Source organism: Pinus tabuliformis, chromosome 2_1, assembly GCF_031772625.1.
Source record: "Pinus tabuliformis cultivar Carrire ecotype Pingquan chromosome 2_1, CPIR1, whole genome shotgun sequence".
NCBI classification, from domain to species: domain Eukaryota; kingdom Viridiplantae; phylum Streptophyta; class Pinopsida; order Pinales; family Pinaceae; genus Pinus; species Pinus tabuliformis.
Window position 1 is genome coordinate 520,322,581 of NC_142299.1, and position 15,828 is coordinate 520,338,408.

The 15,828-nt window shown below is 38.7% G+C and overlaps 1 protein-coding gene across 4 annotated transcripts in view; it reads left to right on the top strand.

The window, feature by feature from the left end:
• Positions 1 to 15,828, top strand: part of LOC149201234 (uncharacterized) — a 243,426-nt gene that overhangs the window by 119,711 nt on the left and 107,887 nt on the right. For 2 of the 4 annotated variants that reach the window (XM_089402895.1, XM_089402898.1), the window contains exons 9-13: positions 2,523 to 2,672; positions 2,900 to 2,982; positions 3,398 to 3,652; positions 13,317 to 13,438; positions 13,552 to 13,646. In XM_089402895.1, the coding sequence (XP_089259021.1) occupies positions 2,523 to 2,672; positions 2,900 to 2,982; positions 3,398 to 3,652; positions 13,317 to 13,438; positions 13,552 to 13,646 (705 nt within the window). The remainder of the gene's footprint in view (positions 1 to 2,522; positions 2,673 to 2,899; positions 2,983 to 3,397; positions 3,653 to 13,316; positions 13,439 to 13,551; positions 13,647 to 15,828) is intronic. The other 2 variants (XM_089402896.1, XM_089402897.1) reach the window with 2 other exon arrangements.

Consider the following 15,828-nt stretch of genomic DNA (forward strand, 5'->3'; position numbering starts at 1 on the left):
AGATAGGTACCAGGAGCCCTCTGCATTTTAGCAATAAGTAGAGCATCATGATAATGTAGGACTCTGCCCGACTCCACATGAAATTTCCCTATTGAGTAGTCCATCTCATGCATTACAAGAGTAAACTCCTGAACATGTAATCCAATCATGGTGAAATTGTAGCCTCATCTACTCGGGCCTCCCCTGATATCCTCATGTCGATCACCCTGCCACACCGGTGAAGTTCCCCACACCATCAATGAATTAGTAAAACCAAATGGAAGATCTAGATGACCCTTGATCCAAAATGGATCTAGAATAGACTCCTAAGTCTAAAGTGTTCCTCATAGAGGAAAATGAATATCAAGGGCTGCTCTTGGGAATAGTCCTATTGCACAGATCTTTTCATTCTGAATCTACTGCAACTTGAATGGGCTGAAATGGATTTCTGATGCAGAAATTATCGCACAAAGAAGATTGCCCCTTATCCTTAGAAAATGAGGCATTTCTTATAAAAATGGCCTAAAAGGCTCATTGAAGAGATCACATTGCAAAAGGCCAAAGGGAAGGACTTAGGCCAAAGGCGGAAGGAACCCTGATTGCGACCTCCGACTTATTGCATCAGAGATAGGCCCACATGCGATATCAAGACCCAGGCGGGTCGATGTGCGATAAAGTAGGATCGGATTAGCAGATTGGGTCGGCACAGCCCATGGTATATGGAAAGAACCCTTGGGCCATTACAAATGCAATATGGCAATGCGATTATGTGACTGTGCGATGAGCACTTCATTGACAGCCGTTGGATCCAGGCAGGAATGGACGGTTGTGATTGAATCGGCGATCGGCGATTAGAGGAGCAGGGACATAGACTCCCTGCTGATGTGATATGCAATGTGCGATATCAGTGATCGACGGATCGGCGGTTGGCATAGTCGAAGGGAAGACCCCGGGGCCGCTGCGATTGTGATAAGCGATAAAGGGGCGGACCTGATGGAGTTTATTAGCGCGATTTCATAAGTTTTGAAATCCGGAAATTCAGGATTTCTGTGTATTTCCAGTGCAGACAGTGCATATATAATTAATTAACTATGATATTCATGCATCTAGCCATACACATTATATGTCGGCACTATAGCCTATGGTGGTATATAAGTTTTAAAAAGACTGGCCATGCCAATATCCCAGCCTATTAGTGCTGATTTATTTGGTTTGATAAGTGATGGGAGAAAGTGGCCTTTAATCCTACAAAGTGATAAGCATGAAAGATTGGGCTAATGATACCAGTCGGTGTCAATATTCTCTATTTGATTTCATGGTATGAAATTAGAGTCGGGACTCGGGACATCTTGGCACCTGCTTTATATCTTTCCAAATGATGAAGTTGAAGTTAAAGAGTGAATTTATTATGCAGATGGTTTTTTTTGATGTATTATCTATTTAGCTTCTTTTATATTTTGTTATGTCCATTTGTATGCATAAAGATAAGAAAATCTTGTTAATATCCATGTATGAACAAACAAGTAGATAAACGAAATTCAAAAGAACAACCAATCAAAACATATTGTGGTGCCAAGGCCACTCCTGAAAACTACAAAAATAAGGATACGTGCAATGAAGAAATAGGCCGATTAGTTCATTGGACTGAAATATAATTTTTATGTCCCTAAACTTGCAAATCTTTTGCAAATAAGACATTATAATGTCACTGCTATCTCTCTATTTTATGTGTCCTGAATTATCCTCGACGCTGAGGCTGTCTGGTTTGCAGGCATAAACATGTGATCATGTAATATTCTCTATTTTAACTTTTAAATTCTATAAATACTTTTGCTTAGCAAAAATATTTTAACCATTATGAGGTGCAAATGATACCTCTTTTCCTAGTTTCATTTTAATGCATCCCTTGTTGTAAGACATAATGGAGAGGAAATCAATGGAAAATGTTGAGCGATGAGACATATGATGTATCCTCTAATTTTATTCTTTTGCACTTTTATAACAGATTATAGTTACAGATTAGAATTGTTGAAACTACATTTCTTTCAATGATAATATTTCATAAAATAAATATTTATGTGTAGTTAAAATTCAGCTTTTTTCACCTTTCATTTCCTTGTTTTTAAGTTTTCAAATGCCATATTCTGCAATACAGTCATGTCCTTTCATGATGTGACATTGCAAGCCCTGGCATGGATTATTATGTGTAGATGTACAAGGTAGGAGGAAAACAAATATAATATGGTCAATATAAACTTTATAGAATCGAGCTTACTAAAATTATCTAAATTTTCATTGGTGTTAAAATGAACACAAATGTGTGATTAGTGCCTGGAATTTAGATTAGGAGAATCTCAAAATTGAGGCTTTGGTATGCTCATTATTTTGTTTTCCAAACTTACACTTGCATCCAATTTTTCTTTGTTTTGTATGAACATACATTTGTGGTTCTTTTCAATTAAACAGTAAGCACAAGTATGTTTACCTATCCTCATGTCGGTGTTCTACATTCTCGAGTAATCTAACTCTTTCATGTTATATAGATACAAGATAATGAGAAGATGCCTGCTTCAAAAGTCACAGAAAATCCAAAATCCATGAAGGAAGGTGCTGTTTTGATGGGGTTGCCATCATTGTCTGACTCTCCGGCAACTGATAATGTTAATTCTGCTAGAGCAGAGGCTACTGAGGAAGTAAGTGAATTTTGTAAATGGTATTTTAAAAAAGAGTTCTTAAGAAAATGTCTAATTACTGCTATTGGTAGTTTTTTGCATTTTTCTTGTGTAGTACTGTGGATAGGAAGGACTTGTAGAGTTGGCAGCCTGAAGTTAATAAATATGAGTTCAATGTTGGGAAGTTTATTTAATATTTTTTGGGTGAGTTGAAAAACGATTCCCATAGATCCTAATAGCTTGTAAAGTTGCAGGGCAAAGATCATATTATGCAAACTCAGTCAGAATCTTTGGCAGCTTCTTTGCAACTCCAGCCTATTAATGTGCTCAAGTATGCTTCTTTTCTTGATGCAAAATATGAGCTCCATTCTTTCGCTGTTTTTATTCATTGTTTGTCTATGCACAGAAATTGGATAGAAGTTTTTGGTTTAAGATACTTTTACTGAAATTTCTCTGACATATGGTGTCATTTTTTATATATAGTGCACATAGCTAGACATATTTGCCAATATTACCTGCAACGAGCAAGCATCATCTGCTGTTTTAACTGATTAAAATAACTATATTTTGCTCATTTGAATTGACCAGCATCCTAGTTCTTGAGTACATAGCGAGTTGGTTATTTGAACATATTTGCATGAAATGGATGATATAATTAAGAGTTGACAAAAAAATCACTGTTCAAAGCCAGCTAGGCTAAACATGTAGTATTAAACAAAATGTGGAATTTACTTGGATTTTTACAGCGGACATGCTGATGCGTTTGAGGGTGACATCAGTTCTTTTACTACACCTAGTAAGGAGAGTATTGAGGAACACAGTCTAATGTTATTACCAGCAGAGAAGGATGACACTTTGAAGGTCCTGGATCATGAGAAAACTCCTGAAAATGATGGTGAAACTTTAGGGGACAGTCAGGCTGTTTCTCTACAAGGTGATATAATCAAGAGAGGACCAATCATAGCTGAACATGTGCATGCTCAAGGTGGAGACCATAAAAGGTTTGATGTCTATAGTATATAATATGCTGACTTATTCTTGTTTGAATTTACATTTTAGATTAACTCTGTATAGAGTCTAGACCATAAAAACATAAACTATTTGAATATAATTAGCTAAAGTGCGTGCTTGATGTATCTGGCTGCAAATATCAGTATAGTGAAATTTCTGTTTAAAATGTCATATTCTGTAATTGTTGACCTAAAGACATATCATCTAAAGAAAAGAGTGGGTAAAAGACAGTTAATATAAGAAGTCAAGGTTATTTCAATTCTAAAGCCTGAGACAATTTAAGAGTGAACAACTGATTCCCCTGAAATACCTTTTCAGTCTGCTATTGGAAACATAACTTTTTTCGATGAAATACATATCCTGGACAAACTCACCAGGCATTCCCTTCATGCTGAGGATGGTACCTAGTAAACCGGATTCTCTAGGATTAAGGTCTATATAACAATATACTCTTTAAGAGATGAAAATGTCACTTGTGGAAATTGATCCTGGGTGCGGAGGATGACACGCCTCTCAACCACCTGGGCTAGACCCAATTGACATTAGAGACATAACTTTAAATGCAAGTTCTTACAACACAATCTTCTAGGCAAACCAAGGAGAAAGGATACCAAAGTGTCTTGATTAAGAGAAAAAAGAAAGGAATTTCAGCTGTCTAGGGTAACTTAACATGCATAAATGAGATCTGAAAATCTACAGCGGATATAACAACAGCAAAACAGCTCTTAAAATTTTCAAAGATGATGTCAAATCACTTAATGAAATTGCCCTTATGTCAAATCAGTAAGACATATATAGCTATAAATAACAATACATGAATAACATAGATGGTTAAAAATCAAATCTGGGAATTACACATGTTGCACAGCCAAAAACTTCATTAAAATCATAAGATGAAGGTGTCACAAATACCGTAGCCTTATCACAAGGCTAGTACAATCCACTAGCTCTCCAAAACCATAGCTAGGGAAAACAATGGATACCCTAGCTCAACCACTGAGCTTCGAACATGCAAGAGTCACTCAAACAAGTCCTTCAAGGAAAAATATCTTCCTTTCTTCTTCACTATATAATATATATAATCTAGTGTTTTATTACAAAACCCTAATCTCAAATCTCCAATAGATAAACCCTAATGTTAGACTTCAAGATGCTCCACAGGTATGAAAATCTAGCAAGTCCAAGTGAGAGATCAAGTACAAATGATTCGCCAAGAGAGAGGAGGTGACTACAACACTCCTCTCCTAGTTCACATCCTCTACACGAGTGAAATAAGAATGAATACAATGCCATTAAGGAGGGCTCTCTCACTATATATATATATATATATAGCGAGAGAGAGAGGGAGAGAGAGAGAGAGAGAGAGCAATAGTATAGTGTGGGCCTAGCCCTTGCAAGCATCCTATGATAAGCTCATGTAGGCCACTGAGGTGAAGTGACCCACTCAAAGGGTACACTTGTCATGTTCCAAGGTAATTTCGTACACAACACAAGCTCCAAGATAGCTACTCAAGTTGTTTGCAACCTTGCCAAGCTCATATGAACTCCATTGTTCCACCTAAGCCATGTAATCCAATGTGTTAGCTGCCCCTACAATAACATTGTCATAACCTAGGCATCCTTGAGCCAACTCCAGGAATCCATCAAGGAATCCAAGCTACGCCATGCCATCTAGGGATCAATGTCCTTCCCCAAGATGCATAATGCTTCCCCTCCTAAGTACTTGTTAACCCCTAGATTTGCCCCCTAGCAAATATGGAGGGTTAAGGGTCAACACATTTCATTTAGGCTGCAGTGTCTAAAATATATTTAGAGATAGCTTTGCTTGAGCTAAGGGTTGGTTCCGATGGAGTTAAGCTATAGTATTGGTTCAATGATGATATGGTTTAGAATCTAGATACATATTTTACAAAAGGTTTCATTGGATTGGAGAGAGTCGCTATTTTTAGTGGTTCCCCTACTTTTTAGGAGATGGGATTCAAACACTTGCATGCTAGTAATGATGGTATATTTGAGATCCTTGTGAGCTCATAATTCTGGTGAGCTACTTTTGGGTGACATGCGAGACATGGTTATTTTCAATAGGGGGGTTGCATGTCAAATTTGCTCACATATTTGCAGTGCATACTCATTGAAAATTAAGTTTGATGAGTGTAGTTTCATAGACGTGAGACATTTTATTTTTAGCAGGTAGTTGCATGTTGGTTCCAATAGCAAATTCAAACTCCTCACTGAAACATGAGTTCGTTGACTAGTGCTCATGTAGGGGTGACATAGGGCAATCTTTGGTGACGACATGTAGTAACATCTGATTTTGACACATGGTAGCTTGTGAGGGTGACATGTGGAGAGATCTGGATGCATGCATGAGATAGAGTGAAGTGTCAAGTCATTTGAGTTGGCCTAGGTGTGTCAGTGAGTTAACTAGGTCGCTTGGGTGAGTCAACTAGTAACTACTAGGAAGCAATCATGAATATAGGAGTGACTTAGCATCTTCTAGATGTAACTAAGTCACATGCATGCATGTAGGAGTCTATAGGGTTTTCTCTCAACTTATCTAAATGCATGCATTCTCCTCCCCACTACACTTATCTTCAGTGTTCCACGGGGTCGCGTCCCCCCCCTGGGGGTTGAGTTTCCTAGCTCCCCCGCGCTCCGGGGACTTGGGGACGAGAGGGGGTTGTTTTCCCATGCTCCCAAAAAACAAGGTATGTAAGGAAACTTGCTAAGGGGTCGTTTCCTCTAGTTTGGGTTGTCGGGGTTTGTGGGGGGTTGTTTCCATTGCCCAATTTCAATTTTTTTTAGATCATAATTTTTTTTTTAATTTGTTTTGACTACGGGCAAGGGTTTTAGACTTAGTTTTTTCATTGTTTAAGGCTTGAAGCCTGATGCCCTCACTCCACCATTCTATTTTCTAACTCGCTGCTGCTGGACGCTGTCGACACCATCGAAACCTATCGATGCCATCCGTTGCTGGACCGTGGACGCCATCCGCCACTGGATCGTAGACACCATCACTGCTGGACAATGGACCTGGACATCGACGCTGGGCGCTGGACGCCATTGAAAGTTGAAGCCACCGTCGCTGCTGCACGCCGTCTCCGTCCAAACACCTGAAGCTACTAAGGTTGACTTGTCCAACACCTAAGGCTTCAAGCCTTCATTCTTGAACCGCGACTTGAACTGCAGGCAACCCCCTTCATTCTTGAACCACGACTTTGAAGTTTTTAATTTTTTTTCAGTTGCACAATTGCAGCGTCGATCGACAGTCTTTACCTGGCCACAGTGTGCACAGTAACTTGTGAGTACCCTGTTTTTTTTCATTTTTTTGTAAATTGTAAATTTTTTTAATTTTTCTGTGTTTACTGTGTGCCTGTAAGCTGCGTTATTTATTTATTTATTTATTTTTTTGTAATTTTAAAATTTTAAAATTTTTTCAGTGTTGAAACTTGACTGTGTTTTTTTCATTTTTTTTGTAATTTTGTAATTTTTTAAATTTTTTAGTGTTGACTGTGTATTAATTTTAATTTTTTTCTTATTAATTAAAAAAAAACATTCAGTGTTGAATGTGTGTGCTGTTAGTATTAGTCAACCTTTGTAATGTTTTTAAATTTTTTTATTTTCACTACAGGCTACAAGTTACATTCAACTTACAACTATGAGTCAGAGTCAGACTTCTTCTAGGAATAGTGGGAATAGTGACAACAACTACAGTGGTAGTGAGCCACATGATGCACAAGAAGAAATTGAAAGCAGTCACAGGAGGGCAAGAAACCAGAATAGGCCTTTGCATGGGGTAGATTCTGAAGGCCCACCAAGAGATCTGGAAAAATTTGCAAAGGGGACATTTAATCCTCTAAAACCACTTCTAATCTATGTAACCAGACTTCCGAAAAAAATCCAAAAGTTGGTGGTGGCTCACGTGATTGGGTCTGCAATATTTGTGGGCATCACTTTGTTGGCAGCTATACCAGGGTGAAGCAACACATTTTGGCTATTACAGGTAAAGGAGTCAATATGTGTCCCTCAAAGAACCTGAATTCAACTCAAAGAGAGCAACTTTGGAGGCTAGAAAGGGCAGCCACTGGAAAAGGATTGTTTTCTAGCAGACATGTTGATCCATCCACAAATATTCCTCCATCTAGTGCTTCATCAAAAAAGACAAAGGTTTCTACTGGTGCATCTCGTTCTTGTGCAATGGGTGCCACAGTTTTTGGGATGTTCAATGTTCTAGATCGAGATGACACAGATGATGCAATTGGCAAATTTATTTTTGCCAATGGAATTCCCTTCCATGTTGTTTGTTCTCCTTATTACAAGGAAATGGTCCAAGCAATTGCAAGAATAAAACCTTCATATGTACCACTCGGAGAACATAAGCTACAAACAACAATTTTAGATAAACAAGTGTCTAAACTTGACGTGCAAAAAGAGAGAATGAGACAAACATGGTTGAGGTTTGGTTGCTCTATTGTTGTGGTTGGCTGGACTGACATCCGAAAATGCCCACTAATCAACATCATAGTGACATCTTTAGAAGGTCCATTCTTTCTTAAAGCTGTTGATTGTTCTGGAAAGCACAAGGATGCATCTTTCCAATTTGAGCTTCTTCGAGAAGCTATAGAGGATGTTGGGGCTGATAGTGTGGTGCAGGTTGTGACAGATGCAACAATAGTTTGTAGATCAGCTGGGTTATTGATTCAAAGCAGGTATCAACATATTTTTTGGACTCCTTGTTGTGTGCATGCACTCAATAATGCATTGAAGGACATTGGCAAGATTTAGTGGATATCAGACTTGGTGACAACTGCAAGAGATGTGCAGATGTTTATCTGCAACCACCACACCTCCTTGGCCATGTACAGGGCTCACACGAGGAAGGAATTCCTCAAGCCCACTGATACTAGATATGCTAGCTATTTTCTCTTATTGGAGAGGATGCTAGAGGTACAAGCACCTCTACAATCCTTGGTTGTGAGTTCAGAGTGGGGAAGGTGGTCAGAATCAAAGACAGACACGGGGAAGAAGGTCAGGCTTCAAGTGTTGGACAATGATTGGTGGGCAGATTGTTCTTATTTGGTGTCATTCTTGGGCCCTATTGTGGAGGTCATTCGTTACATTGATTCAGATGCTCCTAGTCTTGGAGAAATCTATGAGACCTTTGATAGCATGTTGGGTCATGTGAAGGCAGCCATTCAGCAGAGGGAGCCCTCATTAGAGTTCTATACATCCCAGATTCGACCCATCATTCAGCGTAGGTAGGATCGCATGAACACACCTTTGCACATGGTAGCATATGCATTAAACCCAAAATGGTATGTTGAAAGACCTGGGAGGGTGCCTCCTATTGATGATCCTGAGGTAAAGAATGGCTTCCTAGATGCAATTGCAAAGATGTACAATGAGGAGGAGGGGGCAAGATTTCGAAGACAGTTTGTTCAGTTTGCATCTCTTAGTGGCCCCTTCAACACACGTGGTGCTCAAGCAGATCGCATAGATCTAGCCCAAGATGACCCGATTGGTTGGTGGAGGATGCATGGGGATGGTGCTCTAGAGCTCAAACATCTAGCTATGCGTTTGTTGTCTCAGATTGCTAGTTCCTCTGCAGCAGAGAGGAATTGGTCCACATATAGCTTCATCCACTCTATCAAGAGGAACAAGCTTACCTCTAAAAGAGTGGAGAAGTTAGTTGCTGTGCACAGTGCCCTACGTCTTGAGCATAGGAAGACACTTGAGTATTTGAAGGGACCAACAACACGATGGGATGTTGATCTAGAGGATGATGCACATGTAGGTATGGAGGAGAGACTTAATGAGAGACAAATGGGGTTGGTTGGTGTGCCACTTAGCATGTTTGAGAATGCTAGTGATTCAGATTCAGATGGTGATATGGTTGATCCTGATTTATTCATGCAGCAGCTGGATGCAAAGACTAGCGTGACATTACCTTGAGAAAAATTATGCTCGTTTATCTTTTGATATGTTGACGTTCTAACTTCTTATGTTATTCTTACTTCATAAAATTTTGACTCTTGATGTATCAGACTTGACTTTTATAATTTTATTCAAGATTCAGTGTTCAATGTTCATAGTAGGAACTTGGAAGTGGAACATCAAGATTCAATATGCTTTAATGGTTAATCATAATGTATGATGTATGATGTAACTGTTGATGTATGCTGTATGATTATAATTATATCAATGATCATGCTTTGCAACTTTTCGTTTTAAATTTGTTCCAGTTATAAACTTATATGATTCATTGATTTATAAATTATATGTTATATTTATAAGTTTTTAAGACCCTGACGTTCCCCCACATTTCCTAAAAATTGGTGGGGAGCTTTTGCATAGGCCACTCCCGAGTATCCTCGCTCCCTCGCCTCCTCGTCTTGGAAACTTGGTGGAACATTGCTTATCTCTCTGTCTCTCTCTCTAATTTGACCTTAGTTGGACTAAGATCATCTCCTCTTCTCCCATGTGTATTGCTAGTCCATCTCCACGTCACCCTAGTTCTCCACCAATTGAACTCCAATTCATCCTCAATTCACTCCACTAAACCTTAGTTAATTCAAAGCGCATGGCTTGTCTACTCCCCTCATCTCTCAAGCCTACTCCATCTTTCTTCACTTTATTGTTAATCTTACTCCTCGACATCTCCACTCCATCCACAATGCATGTTTTATTTCTAGTATGTAGCAACTTGACTGAGATAGACTCTAATCAAACTAAAGTGCATCAACACTCTTCTATTAGGTTGACACCACTCAAACTATACTCAAGCACACTTCAGCCTGTGTTGACTCAACTACTCCATGGTCTAACTCAGAGCACTTGGCACTTTATTCTACCTTTCTCCGGGATTATAGGATTCATACTCACTTGGAGTTTTGGATTGAAGTGTTTCTATTAACCACCACTAGTGGGTAACCCATAGGAGAAATTTTCTCCTAGAAAGATGCATGTAAACCATTTGTAAGGGCTCAGATGATGGTGTAAGTGATGCCACATCAGCATACAAGTCCTGGGTCATCTGCCAAGTGCATGGTACAACTGTCGGCCTGGGTGGGCAAAAGTTAACTAGATGCATCTTCCTCATCCAATAGGTGAATCTTGAGCAAACTTTGAATGTTGTTGGGGATCCATGGAGTGATGTCTACTGCTGTGGAGGTCCATGGCTCTCAACACACACACTATATGTGCCAATGTAGCCCTCTGGAGGGTTAGGACCCCGTATAGGGAGACCAAACCCAAGATGGAGACCACTTGCATTCTTGCATAAGATCCAATGCGTCCCCTAACCTTCCAGTACAACAAGTCATCAAGGAAATTGAAGAAAAGAGCATACAAACCATGGACAACAGGCCGAGACTTCATAATGGCATGCCTTTCCATAATGGGCTTTGGCATGTGCAAATGTCTCCAAGCTCCAAATGGGGTTAACCAAGTATCCTATTAGGTTGTTTCTACTTCTAAAGGGGATAATATGTCCAAGGTACATCCTTTAAAGGTGGTGGCATGTGGTAAAGGGATGAATGGAGTAGGGAATGAAAAGGGGCAACCCTGGGCCACATGCTGGGGTGCAAGGGTTGTTAGTAAAAGGGAAGCCCACACTTGGGCATGTAATGTATAGGAGGGAGCAATTGTGGTACATGAGGTGCCTCGACCTTGATTTTTCCACCCTTCTTTATATTCTTTTTACCTTTTATGATTTTTCTTTTAATTAACTAGTCAGGGTTCAAGGGTAAGAGCATGATGTGTGAGATATAGCATTGGATACCCTTTTTAAGGTAGGGAAGTTCATTGCCCAGTAGGGGATGGGACAATCATGGGTTCCTAAATGATAAATGAGGATCATCTAGGGCCTATAGGAACCAGGGTGATGGCCAAGATGATGGGGTAGAGTTCATGCATTGGCTTTTGCCCACGTGCTAAATGTGTTTGTCCTGGCCACATTTTGCATTTTGTGGTACATTTTCTTGTTGAATGTGGCCAATTATGATTTTACTTTTATTTTCAACTGCATCAACCTCCGGGGCATCATTCGAGGCCCGACCCAAGGTGTGGGCAAGGGGAAGGGGAAGACTAGCCCTATGTGGACCCAGGTAGGAGAAATGATAGATGGGGCTATAATGAGTGTAAAGTGGGTAATATATATGGATGAGGGAGCGGGACCACACAACCAAAATCGGGGTTTCACATGTAATACCATCTCTAAAGCCAAAAGGTCAGTAAAAGAGATCCCATGGGAATAGAATCCAAGGTTAACATCCAAAAGGGGTCTAGGGGACAGGAGCACAGACCTAGCTCATTCTTTCCACCGAATCTCCCCATTTATCCATGCCCATAAGTGTCCATGATGAGCAAACTACTCAATGACCACGCATACCTTTAGGTTTGGGAGGCCCGCCTTCAAACATACAATCATGGCAGATGGGTGAGGGACCACATGGCTAGTTCAGGTGGCAGAGAAGTGGCACAACGAGCTAGTTGGTGGCTGCAAGGGGCTGCTGGCTGCCGGCTGAGGACCATCTTGGAGAAAAAATTTCTCCTAGGGACATCGCCCACAAAATGGTGGGTAACAAGTATCATCCTTCATTCTTTGCCTCTTGTCTAGCCTTTGCCTCTACCTCGATCCTCTAGGGACATCAGTAGACACCACCCATTCTTGCTGAAGCTGCCTAATCTAAGCCTTAAAATATGGTAGATTAAGCTTAGCATGCTTGACGAGCTTAACCTCAATCTCGAAGGATTAGGTATCTAACAGCAATGCTGTGCCATCAGCTGAATTTGATTTGTCCTTTTTATCCTTCACGTCACTTCCACTGTTATTGGACAAATTTCTAAATCCACCTACAATGGCATTATGGTTATATTTAGAGGAGGGAGACGAGAAGTTTTTCCTTCATTCAATGCCTCCTTTCTATTCCTCATTAACCTGTTTTATTAACTGAGAGTGTACTTTTTGAATGGAGAAAATATACTTTTATTACATTTTTCAAATTTTTAGGGAGATGGTTAAACATCAAGGCTTAAGCTTACTGTTATATCACTGCATCTTTGCATGTATTCCTTCCAGTTCCAAGTTAAAGACGTACTAGAATAATAATTTAATGTAAAATCATAGGAATGTAAACTCTTATGAACAAAGGAGTCTAGCTTGAATTTGATTTCTGGAACAGTGAAAGTAATGGATCTCATTGGCACTTTATGTTCTCCATTCGAATCTGGAAGAATGTGTAATGCCTGATATTTCCTACAGTTTGTGTTTATAGAATTTAGCTTTCTATTGTCCATAGCAGCCCTTTTACTTGTTTCCTAGAATGATTCACTGGCTTATGGCAGATACATTAAGATGGGTTGCTTTCAGTCCTTTTGAAAACTTTATTATCTTCCATTTAGAATATTTATATCTTTTGAAATATGTTAGTCATAATTTTAGTTTCAGAAGATGGAATATATGAATTTATTGTTTGAGGCATAGCATGAGTCTTCTAAATAATCTGACTGAAGATGCAGTCTGTTTTTAGGAAGCCTAAAATGCAATCCTTTTGAGGGTTTATGGATTTGAGACTCTTAGTTGTCATCCTAAATTTTGTTTTAGATATTGTTTGTCTGAGCTTTGACATTGATGGTTTTTTTCTGAACTTTTAGCAGCAGTGACAAGCAACTGTATCAGCCTCATATAGAGCGAAAGTTAAGTGGGTCTTCATCATTTAACAGGATTAATATTACACAGTCTACTGATTGCCTTTACAGGCAATCGAATTTAGCAGGCATGTTGAGTATCATATGTATACTTCAATTTTTCAACATCGATGCTTCTTTTAACATTTTAGTTTTGACTTGTTGGCTGGAAGGAATATGGGATGACATATTTTTAGTGCAGGCAACCCAGATAATTTGAGAGAAAGGTCAAAGGCACCTATTGTACATCAAAAGGGGCGTTTCAAAATTATGCACGGGGATATGGTTCCAGGGGAGGTGCGTTTTGCAATTTTCCAGAGTTTTTTTGTTTTATTACAATTTGGATTTAGATGCCTTGTATTCCAAAGACACTGCTTCTATATTACCACTAACATTTCGATTTAAAATTCTAAAATTTTTTAGTATGTAATTGATTTTTGGAAAGCATCTTTTCCTATGATATAAATGACTAGATAATGAAATCTATGAGCTACTGGAAAAAGTGGGTGCCTTTTATTTAACAACTCATGAAAGGCCTTTACATGGAACACTTGGGAGATTGTGCCCACTTTTCTGTTGTTGTTTGGTTGTTCGTTAAGGATTTCCAGGTGGCTAGAGCCTGGCTCTTTGGCTTATTCCGAGGAAATTCTACTTCTTTTTGAATCTTCATTCGTTTTTAAAAGTTCTTCCACTATGATTAAATATTTTTGTGGCTGTAGGACAGTGCACCTCTCTTTGAAAGGAGGAAGGATTATGATGCTCATTAGAAATGGATTAGTTTTTGAAAAATCCTCAGAAGCTATATATATATATATATATATATATATATATATATATATATATATATATATATATGTATAGCTTTTGAGGATTTTTGGAAAATGACACTTCTGACGCTTCACTTCCAAAAAACGCACCCGCTTTGCCCCCACTTCATGCAACATTGAGTGTGATAAAGAAAAGCGGATCATTGACGTAGAACCTAGTGCCACCATTGCGGCCTCAGTGATCCAACTAAATGAGACTAAATGAGAAATGAAATGAAATGAAATTTCTATTAATGCCCCATAAAGACTTGATAGTTCAGTGGGACTTGATATCACACCAGTCATGAGAATGCTATACAAAAACAAGGGGTTCCCAAGATGCCCTTCCTAAGATTATAATAGTGAAGTGGAAAACTAGTAAATCAATGACCGTAAATAAAACAACATATCAAAAGTTGGGACTACAAGAGGGTTATCTTGGGTAGGGACCCTAGAATGCGAGGAGAGATCTGGTAAAGAAACAATATTTTCTACACTGTAGTAAGTCTATAACCATATGAAGGGGAGCATGACCTACTTTCCATTTGAACCAATCACGTGGATGTTTGTACCCACTGCCTGTTGGATAATGTCATTAGGAGAGTGGCTCATGTTGAGAGGGCCCTATGGAGTAATCCTAGGTGGCATCTATTGATTTTTGAAGAGATTTATTTACTGATAATTTCTTTTGATGATATAATTCATTTACACATTCTTATCCATGATTTCATCATTAAGCAAATTACACAGAAGACATCAACAATTAAGACGGTAGGACCATAAAGAGATAACCACACAAAGAACACAATATTTTAGCGTGGGAAAACCCACTAAGGGGATTGTAATGACCAAAAGTCATATACGCAGCAAAAATATTAAAATACTTCGTAGACAAAGACATCCATGAGAGGACAATAATTGTAAATTGTATATTGTATTGATGTAGGATGAGTACAAATGAGAATGAGGGTCCTGTATATATCAGTGTTGCGAACATCTCAATAACATCTCGATTTGATCTCAAAATCACGATTTTTTGGCCTAGCCGATGTTTGCCAATTTTTAAAGATATTTTTATGGTATCTTAATTTTGCCAATGTTTGCCGATTTTTTACTGATATTTTTCCGATTTTTAAGATATTTTGGTTTTCTAGACCCTTGCAGATTTTATCCCGATGTCGATGTTCACAACATTGGTATATATAGCCAAGTAAGTATCCTTTCATTTACGGTAATGTCCTTAGGGACATACCTTTTCATTAATTGCTAACTAATTAATTATTAATCTTATTTGTTGTCTTTTACATTATTTGTGTTTATTTTTATATAAATTTAGTTTGTTACATTGTCATCCCCTTCAAAAAGCTTTGTCCTCAAAGCTTACTCATGAAGGATTGGTTCTCTTCTGTTGATTGGCATATCTTCTTATTTATGAGCTTTCATCTTTGTTGATACAAAAAGATATGAAGTTCTGACCGATAGACAAAATTGTCGTACTGAAAATAGATCAAACCATCCTAGATTGATCTTCTGGGCAATCTTTTAACCCTTGGAGCTGTGTGGTGAATAGTTATCGTATGACTGGATTGAGCTCACTTCAGTATTCTTCGGAACATAAGTTTGTTGTTTATGTTCTGCGTGATATAGATTTGTAGATTTATTAAGGCGTCTAC